At 35.1% G+C, this 15,140-nt stretch overlaps 1 protein-coding gene and 1 long non-coding RNA gene across 2 annotated transcripts; one reads left to right on the forward strand and one right to left on the reverse strand.

The window, feature by feature from the left end:
- Positions 1–270: 270 nt before the first annotated feature.
- Positions 271–8,443, forward strand: LOC116168616 (translation initiation factor eIF-2B subunit epsilon-like). Its single transcript, XM_031484545.1, has 11 exons — positions 271–473; positions 527–651; positions 706–897; positions 977–1,154; positions 1,210–1,454; positions 2,528–2,650; positions 2,698–3,008; positions 7,351–7,563; positions 7,752–7,870; positions 7,955–8,119; positions 8,198–8,443. The coding sequence occupies exons 1-11, from the start codon at positions 363–365 to the stop codon at positions 8,399–8,401; spliced, it is 1,986 nt and encodes a 661-aa protein (XP_031340405.1). The 5' UTR covers positions 271–362; the 3' UTR covers positions 8,402–8,443.
- Positions 1,961–2,703, reverse strand: LOC116168617. The gene is made up of 2 exons (XR_004144800.1): positions 2,280–2,703; positions 1,961–2,231 (listed from the first exon to the last, which is right to left on the reverse strand). It is a non-coding gene; the product is annotated as an uncharacterized LOC116168617 (long non-coding RNA).
- Positions 8,444–15,140: the final 6,697 nt, after the last annotated feature.

The raw sequence follows: 15,140 nt of genomic DNA on the forward strand, positions 1-15,140 counted from the left end.
GATCACACTTCGAAAGAACGTGATTTGACAATCCAAACGCGTTTGGATCACCGAAAGAAAGCGCCTCTGACCTATATGATTTTAACACTCGCTCACTCGTTTAGGAAACTTCATCCTCGTGACTAATAGCCACCATTCTACGCTCGTTGAAGAATGTACTATTACCATCATTCTGTATATTCTACGTCAGATCCCAAGGTTAGTATAACCACAGAAACTAAAGTACGATCCGTAGCGTACTATTCTGTGGTAGCTACTTGACAGGAAGCTAACCACATTCTGATGTAAGATCTAAATCTAACCTGAAACAAAATGACCCTCAAATTTTGAAAAAAGAAAGGCAAACGACAACAGGCGAAAATATGTCTCAAAAATTAGATAAGAGCGTCGCTCAAAAAGAAGTCGTTCAAGCGGTTGTTATTGCAGAACATTTTGGAAATGAATTCATGCCGATTACTGATGATACACCTCTAGTAAGAAAGAAATATGATGCAATCCTGACTTGTTCAATTTAACTTCCTTTCAGACTCTTTTGCCGTTGCTTAACGTACCATTACTTGAATACACTTTGGAATTTTTATCCTTGGGTGGTATCGAGGAAACCTTTCTCTTTTGCTGTTCCAATGTTGTTATGATAAAACAGCATATTAAGTTAGTATTTTCTGCGGAGCTAGCCATTCACTTTTGATTCGATGCATATTTTAGTAGCAGCATTGAGAAATCCGCAGGATGGTCATTAACGATGAAAGTGCACGTTATTGTTTCTGAAACATGCAGGTCGTTCGGCGACTGTATCAGAGATCTGGATGCGAAGGCATTAATTCGTGGCGATTTTGTTTTACTAGAACCAGGAATTGTTGGAAACATAAAATTACTTCCCATTATAAAAAAGCACAAGTACATATACATATGTTGCATTGCATTCACTGAATTCTTGCATCATTACCAACACTTTATTAATATTGTACGGTTTCAGTGAAACATGCAACACGGATAAGGGTGCCGCAATGACTCTGATATTACAAGAGGCTGGGTTAGGTCAGAGAGGTAGGTGTTCTTTTGAGGAAGTGTTAATGGTGGCTACACCCAATAATAGAGTGTTACTTCATCAAAAATTGGGCACATCGAAAAAGGCAAAAATAGAGTTGCCACTGGTAAGGCGGGCGTTAAGTTAACATTCGGGTGAAGTATTTGAAATTTACATTGTAGGAGATACTAATGGACAATGCATCTGTAAATATTTATCACAACCTGAAAGATACGCACATTTCCATATGTTCACCAAATGTGCTCTCCTTGTTTTCTGATAACTTCGATTTTCAAACAAAGGACGATTTCGTGCGTGGACTGTTAATCAATGAGGAAATATTAGGAAGCACCATTTATTGGCATTTAATTAAGGGGAACCAGTATGGAGCCGCAGTGACTAATTGGAGAATGTATCAATCTGTGAGGTATTCAGTTTCTTTTTTCAATAAAATCGACCAATTTGTCAAATTAAGCAATATCATGGCTATAGTCAGTGAAATAGACAATTTTCAATATAAGATTAGCATTTATATTCATAGTGGGTGTTGGTCAAGTTATACAACGTGTTCAAAGTGAAGTTGGCACTATTGCTTATTGCAGCTATGGAGTTGGTTACATTAGGAAACACAAAACTTTCCACCATATTTCCCTTTGACTGGAAGAAAGGGGACTGATCATATCCTATCAAGAGCAATGCTGTTGATGAGGCAAATTTTCATGTGGCGCCCATATTCTGGGTGGCCAAAACTGTGTTTACTTCTTGTTTATTACATCAGCTGTTTGAATTTCTTGACCAGTGGCGTACCTCCATTGTACTTATTGTATGTATAATATTATAATGAACAAAAAAGATATACATAAATTTGTTTTTTACTTAAATTTAAGCCGCTAATACTTTATGGCTATGTGATAAAATTCCACAAACTAATGGTACGTGTTTGCTTTCGTAGCCGAGCTCAGAATGCGGGCTCTGCTGTTACGTTCGACATTTGTATCTCACCCGCTTGAAACCGGCGAGTCCTTTATATTTTCTACATAGGCCACCTCTCTGTAGCGACGGTTTCAGAACTTGCAACATGGTTGAGCCTGCGTTTTGTTCCAAGTTCGCGGCGGTTATCGCTCTTATCTCCCGACATACTTTCATTCACGTTTGCTGTGAAGTGGTATATGTGTAAATGTCTCTATGTTGAATCAAATCCAAACTAAAAAAATAATTTTAAAAATTGCAAAAACCCAAATAATTCAATTACGCCAGTGATCAGGTATTAGAGGCTTGGTAGTAGTAGAACAAATGATGAGGCGCTCTAGATGAATGTAGAGGTTATATTTTCCAAAAGCACCTTCAACATTCAGAGAGCATTCTCAAAGTTTGACGTAATTTTACTTTGCAAATTGCCCGAGCGACCTCCGTTTATCCTAACTAATAATACGCCCACTAAACTAAGCTTGAGTAGAGTTACTCTCCGAGAAAAAATTATTTGGCATTATTTGTTTGTAGTCGAGATATTCTCCATCGATGGTTGTATCCTCTTGTGCCCGACATGGGAATTTCCAGTCAGCAACGGAGTTACATTCACTTGCAAAACAACGTGTATCGCAGCAAGGATGTACATTTAACACAGTAAGTGGTTGTGTTTAGTTTGTCACTAAAGCTACTTAAATTTCCAGAAGCAATAGCTTAATTGAGGACGTAATCATTGGTGGAGGCAGTTCTGTTGGTGACAAAACGAGAATATCAAGATCGATTATTGGAGAATCAGTTAAAATTGGAGATAATGTTATAATTGAGGACTCGTTTGTATTTTCTAATACTGTGATCGGTGATAATTCTGTTATTCAGCATAGTATAATAGGACAGAAGTGTGTTCTTGAAACAGGTTGTATAGTTACAAAGGCGAGTGTAATAGGGAAAGGAGTTGTTTTACCTGAAAATTCTATCATTGAAAACTATTTGATTCGATCACACTCATCTAAAACAGGTAGGTGATTTATATGTGCTTATTTACTTTTCTCCCATCTCTATAACACCTCCAACTGTTAGATGTTCTGCTGTTCACACATTATTTTTTTTACTCATGCTTATAGGGGAGGCTGGTTCCGACACTAACCTTCTTAAAACGTGAGCTGAATAAGAGATTGCAATGCTTTTTGAAGCGTTTAACAAAGAACGAATGGCATATATCATGTACCAAAGTACCATTCAGTAAGAATCTCTTCTTGCATTCATAACACCAAAATGGAATTTTTAGGTTGATTTCTTAAAGCATTTCGAACTTTTTTGTTACGGATTATTTTGTGCATGGACAATTTTTTGGACCATGGGAAAATTTTTGGCAGTTGGCCAAGGTCAAATTTTGGCATTTGGCTAGCGTGCAAGGTCAAATTTTGGCAATTGGCCCAAGGTGCGAGATCATATTTCAGCAGTTGGCTTAGGGTGCAAGATTACGGCAGTTAGCCTGAGGTGCTGGGTCATATTTCTGTAGGCCCGCTTGGGGTATTTCGGTAGTTGGCCTACCATCTTGGTTGCTGGACCCGACGCTTTGGCGCCATCGTTGATTGGTGGAAATATCTTTTTTATTGGCTTTGGGATTTAAATCAGGATACCTGAATTAGTAGGGTAGGGCGTAACCAGTTGCGCTATGGAGCCTTAATAAGTGCATTTATTTCTATAAATAGAATCGCGAATTGCAGCAGAATGTGTGATACTTTAACGTCTTTATTGCCGTTTTAATATTTATCATCCAGTGCGCCAATTAAAAAAATGGAAGGCGTTTCCAGATTTCCACAAGAATTTTGTGCCAAGAATAGACTTCCAATGGTATGATGGAATGTGCCTAACAGCTCATACAAGTATATATACTTTAAAAACTTATCTTAATTGGAAATCACCTCCGCCTTGTGACTAAATGACCTCCGCCCCAGGTCCTCTGAATCATGGTACAATTGCATCCCCATACACTGCCCGAAAACGTCACTGCATAAGAATCACACACATTCAGCATTTTGGTTGTACTCGGCATGACTGCGACAAGACTGACTGGTCTGCTACAATGGGGTGGGGGTTTACAGTATAGTTGAATTCCGTAGTTCTAATTTAATAAGCGTATACCTGAAACCATAAAACAATTTTCTGGACCGTAAAAGTTTAATTTAAAAATAGTGGCTGAGTAGAAAAAAAACAATAAACATGTGCGGTATTAGAAGTTTATTCAAAACGAGATGATTGTGGCGAGCGCTATGACGTAATAATCCCGACCAATCTGCTGCTAGTACCATTTCGCACAATTTGTTCAAAGTTCAAAGGTTGCCAGGTGTTCAAAGTCCAAAGGTTGGTTGCGGGCAAAGTCCAAATCAAATGTTGTTTATCAAGGTGAGGATCATATTCAGGTGTGAGATTAATGTCAAGTTAAAAGTTTCTTCATATGGAATCCCATTAAAAGATTGTGCTGTATACTGAAATAAAAAGAGTAATTTTCAACATAGTTCAAAAATGGTAATTTTAACGCTTCTAAAAAAATTAATTACGTTTTAAAGATTTATTGCGAATATACAACCGTTACCTAAAAGTATTCACACTCCCATTAATAATTTAAATCTGAAAAATTGCATACGAACATAGTTTTTTATAATCTATCCTCGAATCTATCGAAAGAAAATATTATCATGATCGTTTCACTTCCGGCTATACCGGATGTGTTATTTTAAATAGAACATCTTGTATTTTGTTGGATTTTTGAGATTACATGAAAATCTACGTCGTTTGATACCACATTTCGCTATACCCGGCATCAAAGGTTTTCAAGTTTTTCAAGATTTTTCAAACTTTTTGACATTTGACTGCTTTTCTTTAGTACCCTGTATCTGTGACTGTTAATTTCAAAAACTCTTCCAAAATCAACAATACTGACTTGATGCTACATATTTAAATTTTGATTTAGAACTAGCACCGGCTCATTCTAGCCATGATGCTTATAGGTATGTCTTTGAACATTTTGGAAGACAAGTGGATCGGTCTACAGATGCGCAGGTATTGGTCTTCTAGATCTCCAGATATAACGCTAGAATGCTACTCAATACAGTAATACGGTAAAGTAGCAATGAGAAAGAGTTTTCTATTTTTTTGTATCTGTTCAAATAACTTCAGAAAAAAAAAAAACGAAATGGGTAAATTTCGGTTGTTCTGGCATATCTTCGGAAGTAATCTGTATTTTCTGGTTTTGTTGAAAGCATGATAATAATTCTTTAATTGTGTATCTTGGCCATCGTACAATTTAACTTCTACGTTTTGTAGTTTCCGAAGTAAAAGGGAAAATGGAAAATTCTTTTAAAATCTCGGCAACCTCTCATGACGTCCGAATTTTCGTATTGGTATATTATTGGGCTCCAAAATACGCAAATTTGCCCCAATTTAAACTACACTACATCTCCAAATAATCAGATGCCCTGATTCCCATGTTTGTGCTCGAAAAACGGACACCCTGTATACTTCATAGGCTGTTGAATTTCGGGCTTATTGTATAACTGGAAATTTAGGGAAGATAAAATTATAACCACCATCAATATTGAACTATTTCGTGTTGTATAATAAAGAAAGAATGAGATTGAGGAGTTGGTTAGGTAATAAACTCACGATTAGAACTACTACAATTTCGCTTCCTTTTACCGAATGTGTATTAATAAAATGACTGACTTGAGGAGAAGAAGGAAGCTGCAACTATCGAAAATGTACATCAAGATGCCAAATACTTAATAAATCGGTTGTATGAGAAAGTCTCTTACATTGGAATGTGTTTAGAAAAAATTCTGCATTACAATCCTTCAATTATTGTTAGTGGTATAATGGTATAGCCTCAGTCTGTATAAAAAAATTATAAATTTTCTACGTACTTTATATGAAAGAATTTAACTAGAGTTCGTTGCACTGTTCACTACCTCTGCGTGGATTTTGACTGGTTACTAACCTTTGGACCTTGATGGGCGAGCAGCGTTTGGACTTTGACCAGTAACCAACCTTTGGACTTTACACCAACCTTTGTACTTTCAAGAACGGCGAAAATAACGGTTAAGCTTTTCGTAAATGATCCCCTACATGTCCTTTGTGCATATAAATCGAATTACCTATCAACAATTCACCTTTTTTCGATAACCCTGTACAACATGTGGAGTAATTTATAGAGGAGGTATTGCTTCAATAATGTAACTTCTTCGCCTTTGTATTTACATTCATATACTATAGCTAATAAATGTTAAATACTGTATGAGCTGTTATTTTCGTCACCGGAAGGCTATTTATAACACAAAGAAAATTCTGGTAGAAATCTAGAAACATAATTTGGTATAGGTGTAGGGGACTTTCATTTTTTTTAAACTGATGCACTGGATGCAAACTATCACACATTCCGCTATAATTCGCGATTCTAATTATAAAATTCTTACAAATAAATGCAGTTTTGTAGTTTGTGAAAAGACCAAAGTTCAAAGTACAAGTCTTCCTTTTTTTTTACTTTAATCTCTAACTATAAAATTGGTAGTCTTGTAGCTCAACTGGTTACGCGCTAGTCATCTATTTCAGGTATCGTGGGTTCGAATCTCAAAGGCAATAAAATTTTTTTCCAGCAAACACCAACGGCGCTAAAGTGACGGGCCCAGCATCCAAGATGGTGGATCCAGCAACCAAGACAGTAGACCGAAATACCTCTGGCGGACCAACTGCCGAATCACTTCCGGTGGACCACTACCGGAATAGAACGCCGGGCCAACTGCCGAAATCTCGCACCCTTACCCAACTGCCGAAATCTCAGACCCCAGGTTATCAGCCGAAATATGGTCTTGCACCCCCAGGCCACCTACCAACATTTGGCCCATTGCCAAAATTTGACCAGGGACAATTGCTAGTGTGACCCCGGCCAACTGCCAAAACCCATCAGGCTCAAGTGACTCCATACCATACCCACTTAAAATTGTCACTATTGGCATAGGTGTTTTATCCAAAACCTACAGCAAGCCAAAATGTTTTTTTCTCCTCGTATTTCAAGATCTTAAATGGGATTTTTAATTTGCCTCGGTCCATTATTCAATTTTGGCATTCGTTTTCCTTGCATTTGCTTCTCCCACAGAACCCTGCTAGTGAAGTTGAAGAATATGAGATTAGTACTGCTACTTTTTCATTCACTGTTTTGTTTCACAATCTAAAACTGGAGTCATTGTCTTAAATGTATACTTAGGTACTTCACTTGCTTTTATTTGCCATTATTATTTTTAAGTTGGTCGCAAAGAACTTAAACAGCCTGTAGATGAATTTACAATATCTTGTACTTTTAGGAGTGGCAAGCAATAAGTTAGCTAAAAATGCTTATCACATAAAGCCAGAGGAAAGCGTTGAATCAGATGCTGAAGATGACGGTTTGCATAGAAAACTTTCGAGGTTATATATGCCCGATGAGGCCGAGCCGTCAGATGATGAGAGTGTTAAGTCATCTGAAAGTGAAGATAATCTGTCGTATACAATCTCACCTGTCCCAGATGATACAAATTGTAAGTCCATAAAGTGCCTGTTGTTTTAATTGGGTATGGGGTAGAATTGACTATATTTTAACTAATGCTCTTACGCTTGCAAAGTTTGAGATGCACGGGTTGGAAGTAAGAGGTGCTTAACAATGCTTTTACCTTATAAATCAAAATTCAGTGCTTACGCTTAATAATATTTTCAATCTTTGTTTCAGTATTCTTAACCGAAGTTGTCGACAGCCTTACCAGAGGTTTTGAAGATAAATTACAGTGCGATAATTTAATACTAGAAATAAATTCATCCCGATATGCTTATAACGTTTCAGTTAAGGAGGTGAATTTCTTTTCGATCATTTTGAATTTATGTTCAAAATCTTGCTCTAAGTCATTGATCGATTACAAAACCGTTTGTTTGTAGGTAAATTTCAACGTTATAAAAGCTATATTGATGTTACCTTTTCAATTATATCTTGGACAACCTTATTTGCCTTCATTACGGCCATTGTTGGATTACTTCTCACCGATCCTGAAGAATTATATTCGTAACATTTCCGCCATGGTTGATTGTCTTCAAGCAATTGAGGTAAGTCTTTTTGTTTCATGTTAATCAATGTTCCTTATTCATGAATTTGAAATTAATTCATTTCGTGCCACTTTTTAGGATGTAGCTGCTAATAACAATGAACTAAACGAGTGTGTTTCTGCTGTGTTAAATTGGTTGTACAATAAAGACCACCTTTCCGAGGATGTAATTTTGAATTGGTTCTCTGGAATTGACAAAAACACAAGATTTTATGCTCGAGTTGAACCTTTTACTAATTGGTTACAACAAGCAGAAGAGGCTTCGTCAAGTGAAGAAGATTGACATATTAATGTTGATTTTGTCAAATAAAAAGATTTAATCTTCTTTGCTATTCATTCATTGTGAGGTATTCTACCCTGTATATACTGTTTGAGCACAGTCCACCTCACTACATTCCAGAGAGGGTCGCCATTAGAAATCTTCGACATTGCACTGACCTGTGGTGTATCAGTTTGATGTAGCGACCCAAGCCTCAATCCATCAGGAATACAAGTAGTTCTTCATGACAAAGATAAAAAATCGTCCAACTGTATGGATTCGACTAGGGTCTCTGGTTCGAATCCGGATTCGGACATGAATATTTGTAAATGTATAGTGAGATGGGTTGGTAAAGCATCCTTGGCTGAAACCCTGCCCATTTAAAGATAAAGCCTAGTGGTGTTGCTCAAAGTACAATCTATTATATCTCATAATAAAGCACATTTAAAAACTTTTGACTCTTTCATGTTTTAAAAGGTGCTGTTTAAGATAGCTTTTACTTTTTGTCTCAAAATCACAATTTGCACATTTAAAATCCTTAGTAGTTTTATGTTTTAAAAGATGTCGTCTGAAGTAACGTTTAACATTTGTCCGATAATCACAACTAACACACTTAAAATCCTCAGAAACTTTATGTATTAAAAGATGTCGTTTGAAGCTGCTTTTAACATTTGTCCCATATTCGCACTCAGCACATTTAAAATCTTTGGTAATTTTATGTTTCAAAAGGTGTTGGTTAAAATTATATTTCTTGTTTGTCTCATAATCACAATTATCACATTTTAAATTCGTAGAAACTTTATGTGTTAGCAGATGTTGTTTAAAGATATATTTCGTGTTGGTCTCATATTCACAATCGGCACATTTAAAATCCTTCAAAACTTTATGTTTCAAAAGATGTTGTTTGAGGTTGTGTTTATCATTTGTGCCATAATCACAAGTATCACATTTGAAATCCTTAGCAATTTTATGCGTTAAAAGATGCCGTTTGAAGAGGTGTTTATTATTTGTCCCATAATCACAAGTAGCACATTTCAAATCCTTAGAAGCTTTATGTGTTAAAAGATGTTGCTTGAAGATGAGTTTATCATTTGCTCCATAATCACAATTGGCACACTTAAAATCCTTAGAAATTTTATGTCTTAAAAGATGTCGTTTGTAGTTACGTTTTACATTGGTCCCATAATCACAATTAGCACATTTAAAATCCTTAGAGAGTTTATGTTTTAAAACATGTTGTTTGAAGTTACGCTTAACATTTGTCCCATAATCACAATCAGCACATTTGAAATCTGTACAAATTTTATGTTTTAAAAGGTGTTGGTTAAAGTTAAATTTCTTGTTTGTCTCATAATCACAATTAACACATTTCAAATCCTTAGAAACTTTATGTGTTAAAAGATGTTCTTTGAAGACGTGTTTACGATTTGTCCCATAACCACAATCACCACATTTAAAATCTTTAGAAACTTTATGTACTAGTAGATGTTGTTTGTAGACACATTTGTCATTTGTGCCATAATCACAATCGGCACATTTAAAATCCTTACAGACTTTATGATTTAAGAGATGTCGTTTCAAGAGGTGTTTGTTATTTGTCCCATAATCGCAAGTAGCACAATTAAAACTCTTAGAAGCTTTATGTGTTAATAGGTGTTGGTTAAAGTTACACTTCTTGTGTGTCTCATAACCACAATCTGCACATTTAAAATATTTAGGCGCTGTTTTACAATGAGTCAAAAGGTGAAAGTTAGAATGTTGTTGTTCTTCATCATAAAGAGATTTAGAACACGCTGTACTAATGGCAATTTCGTCCTTTATTGTCACCAAAACTTCGTTGCTTACTGAAACATGTCCTTGAAGAGAGGAATGGATTTCTTCTTCTTGTTTTGGTTCGATTTTAATGAGTAGTGTGTCATTATCAACATCCATACCTAACAACAAAGTTATAAATAAAAATGGATTACAAATCTGTTTTTGTTTATCAAAAATCTATTTTACCATTCAACAATATAGGCTGAAATCCCAGGGCAACCAGACATTAATTGTTGAGTATTGGGAATTTATTTGGGAATATAAGAGCATTGTTTATAAATAAACAATGATAAGAGTTGCAGTACCTTAAGACCATTGCAGTCACGTAAGTTCGTGTTGCAATTGCATACACATTCAAACACAGCCATCGTAATTATAGATGGCTGTGGTTATAATAGGTTGCTATGTTATACAGTGCGTTTATCTTAAACTGGAACATACGATCATTGAATTTATAACTATCAGAAGCGCAGATCCCATATAACAGTTTGTGACCATGTGCCAACTGGCCGCCGCTAGGAGCAGTTCGATCGTTTGAAAGTCCGTGGGCGATCGAAAGTGGAGCGTTACATTGACATTAGATGGCAGCATTACAAACCATTTATTTTGACCATTCGAATATTTTCCTTTTTAATCGTCAGATGTCAGGAACTCCGGATGTTTTTTGTGTTATCATTGGAATGGTTTTATAAATAGGATTGGAATGTTCTAAAAATAGATCCCTTAAGAAGCATTGCGTAAATTTGTAATGTAAATAATAATACATTTAGACGAACGAAGCTTGCAGTCCTTGTCCTTGAAGGAATGCAATTTCATACATTCTATTCACAGGCAGTAAAATAGGCAGGTTCCACATTTTTACTGAAAGCGGGAGATTTTGTTATTAAAAAACGATCAAAAAAAATTTTAAGGCAAAATATTGTCCGTTGCAAGCAGGCAGCTACATCATTTCCACATTCACATTTGATAACTAAATTTCTCGAATCAGCTTTTTTTATAACCATGCAGCATTGTGCACAAATAAATCGGTCCCAGTTTACGTGAATTCGTATACCTACTGGAGCTGAGCGATAAATGAAATTGTTATCGATTTATCGATAAGTCTGTTCAGTCTGATAATTATCGATTAATCATTAATTGATAACTATCGATAATTATCGATAACTTTAATCACTTATCGTTAACTTTCGATAATAATCGACAATTATCGATAAATCGTAAGGCTAATTTTCGATAATGATCGATAACGTTTGATAATTATCGATAACTTTTTATAATTATCGATAACTTTTGAAAATAATTAATAATGATTGTTAGCTGCTGATAATCGATTATTATTGCCACGAAAATTGTCTATCTCTGATATTTATCGATTAATAAATAAGTAGCGGAAATTATCAAGAGAAAACTATGGATACTTTTTCATAAATCTCATCGATATATATTCTCAATCGATATATTACATCATCCATGCGTACACTCGCTAACATTTTTGTTTTTTTGGTATTGATATTGCGAGAGATAATTTAAATAAAACAGGATCTTTTGATGCTCAAGTTGTCTGAAATCAAAGGTGATCAAGTGGACGATAATCCTAAAAAATGAGTACAGCAGTAGGTTGTGAATTGTGATCATATGGCAACTCAACAATGCTCTTACATCGCTTTTGTTGGAAGTAAACTGGTATACCTAAACATTGAAAAGTTTATGTCGTTAAAAATTCTCTCGATAATTATCTATCTTAATAGTTTATAGTTGTGAGATTAATCGATAGATTATCGGTAATTATAGGTTTATCGACCAATCCTTTAACATTTTCGATAAATTACACCGGTCTACAGCATTTTTGCGCATGGGACATATATACCTTATTTTTATTGCTTCTATAGCCACAAATAAGAATTAGAACAAAAAATGGTTATGTATTTGTTTTTGTGTGAAAAAAATGCAAAAAACCAAAAAATAAGAATACCTATAGAATCCTACTTACATCGGCATGATTTATTAAATGGTAACGTTTCTACATTTATAATTTGTTTATCTTAGAGTCTAAATGTTTAAAAATGGAACAGTTTTGCTGTTTTTGTCATGTTCAACTGAATCTGATCTTCCATCATGCTTCCAACTTCCTGGCCTTGGGAAGGTGCCTAAGTTCCATTGTCTCGAGAAAGTGTTGTCCTTATTCCGAATAAGCTCCCATATTATCCTTAAATTGATCTAAATGAGAATGTAACCTGTGCAGTGTGCATCTTTATTCTTTAGAGACATTCTATACCCCATGATACAAAACCAAATCCTGTCAGCTCGTCATAATTTTCAGCTCTATGGTTTCCCAGGAAACACTGAACGGGAAACCATGGACTATTGCCTTAAAACTGTTCCAGGATTTTTTTTCCTCTTTGCTAAGTAACCGCGGAAAAATATCACCCTCCATTTTTCTTTTTTTTTAAGGGAAAACAAAGATTCCAGCTTTAATTTTCGCCCCTGAAAGCTTTCAATCAAATCGCTGTAACTTTTGTAAAAGCAAATATTTTCGATGTCTTAATCGCACTTTTTATTTATTTTTGCTTATTATAGTCAGAATATATATTGTGTAAATCCCATGCGCAAAAAATTCTTTTTTTGTTGACCGGTCGACCATTTTTTTTAATTTATCGATTGACTATCTATTAATCGATAATTATCGATAAGTTATCGATTAACCATTGAGAACAAATTTCAAACGTCAGAATTTAAAAGAAAAGAGGTTAACGACCTTTTTATTTTGTATCAAAATTGCCAGGTGTGACGTGTGATCCTAGATCAGGGGTCGGCAACCTGCGGCTCTTTTGATACCTATAAAGTTGCGGCTCTCCGTATTTATCTAAAGAAATTAGTTCATTTGTTCGAAATTCGCCTTTTTAATTAATCTTATTTTGTATCAAAAGTATACTTGCAGCAAATAATTATCTAATTTTTGACACTTGTTTACTTTCTGGTATTCTTTTGTTTTTTTTATTATAGCCAGCCTACTCCGATGTATAAACACGTAATTAATTAATGAGTAGGTACTTTTGTGAAAAATATTGAATAACCTAAACACTGCGGAGTTTAAGCACAGGGCACCCCTTATAAACATTTAAGAGAAGACAAAAGCGAATAGCGAAATAAAATAGTGGTAGTTCCATTTGAAAAAGAATAGTTATAGCACTTTGAACAAACGGCATTGAAACAACCAAATATTCAGGATGTTCTATTTAAAAAGATCAGTTATTAATTGACATCGTAAAAATGGAACACCCTGTACATTCAAAAATAATTTCTGTAGATCCGCAACCACCAATATTTTTACCAGGTATCTATCAGCTATGTAGGAAAAACCGTCGGACTGTTGCAGGACCCTGTATATAGCCAAAAACTATAATATTGAATCAAAAATTATTTGTGGCTCTTTAAGAACTGGGAAATTTTGTAAATTGTAATTTTTGGCTCTTCCGTTTCAATAGGTTGCCGACCCCTGTCTTAGGTAGTTTAACCGGTGGCAACGGTTTAACCGACACACACAAAAATTAAGAATAGATAGGTAGGTACATTTAATTTCTGTTACAGTGATCAAGGATGCCTGCGTATTTTTTGCTTTCCTGTTCAAATGTAATTCAATCTTCCTTAAGGAATGTTAAGTAAGGTCACGATTCATGAAAGGAAGAATGTTTATCTTACGTCATTCAACATCCTGTGTGCCACATAAATGCCTTATAAGTACGTTTCTTGGGTATCTAGAATTCTGTATACAACAATTACAAATCGAGATAGTGGGTTCATTACAGATTCCTGTATAATAATTAACAAAGGTAAAAAAACTGACATTATTATTCATCTTTCTCGATGGTAGAGACATCTACGTCTTGTAATTTAAACTATTGAAAACAGTCACATATCCTGCCATTTAACCTGCGCTTCTGATAGTTATAAATTCAATGATACGATTTTGCGTGCAATGTTATTTTCCTATGTTCCATTAAAAAAAAAACGCGTCGACATATAGGAGCAGCACAAATGCGTAGTAGCATTGAATAAAAACATTTATTCAATGGTAGTAGGTGTAATGTACAACTGTCACTTCAAATCTACCGCCCTACAGATAAACTTCAAAAATGCTGTCTAAAGAGATGAAAATTGAAATTATAATAGTATATTAAGTATGGAGAACGGTAAGGGATTTTTACCGTTCGAAGACAATTGTTTGGAGGAGGAGCGAAGCGACGACTCCAATTATTGTCTGAGAACGGTAACCCTTAACGTTCGACGTGCTTATAACATTTTTTGCGCGATCGAAATTAAAATTATCCAACCAATATAACTATGCACTAAGAAATGAACGAGCAGAATAAATCGAAATGATCAAAGTGGTATGGTGTACATCACTAGGCAACCAGTTTAAATGTCAAAATTGAAATTAATAATTCCATAAAAATGTGCATGTGTCTGATGTAGTTTACTAGCTTTGCACATCCTTTATGACTTTATGAGCGTCTTGCTATAGGAAACAACAGCACAAATTGTACGATTAATGTACCTAACAATAATTAAAGATTAAATGTAATGTAAGACTGTTGATTTTTAAAAAGGCGTCGGTAAGTATTTTTGCTGTTCTGTTTTTAGATCGGTAAGTAATTTTGGCGTCGTCGTAATCATAGCAACTGGTAAATTCTACGTACTGTCATGGAAACACCCATGGTAAATAGTCAGAAATGACCGATCGCGCAAAAACTTATACAAAGGTCCACAACAGTGTAAGACAAGTCCGTGATTTACTTGCAGTCCAGCCAACTGGAAGAGGAATAAGGATATTATTAGTGAAACCAGACGAGTGGTAGTATCCTTCTCTCTCTCACACTAGTAACATTAAATGTATTGACATAATTTTTCTATTTCATTTCACTTAAATTCATACAGTCGTATTTTCTGC

Source organism: Photinus pyralis, unplaced genomic scaffold (assembly GCF_008802855.1).
Source record: "Photinus pyralis isolate 1611_PpyrPB1 unplaced genomic scaffold, Ppyr1.3 Ppyr1.4_LG4, whole genome shotgun sequence".
In the NCBI taxonomy this organism is placed as follows: domain Eukaryota; kingdom Metazoa; phylum Arthropoda; class Insecta; order Coleoptera; family Lampyridae; genus Photinus; species Photinus pyralis.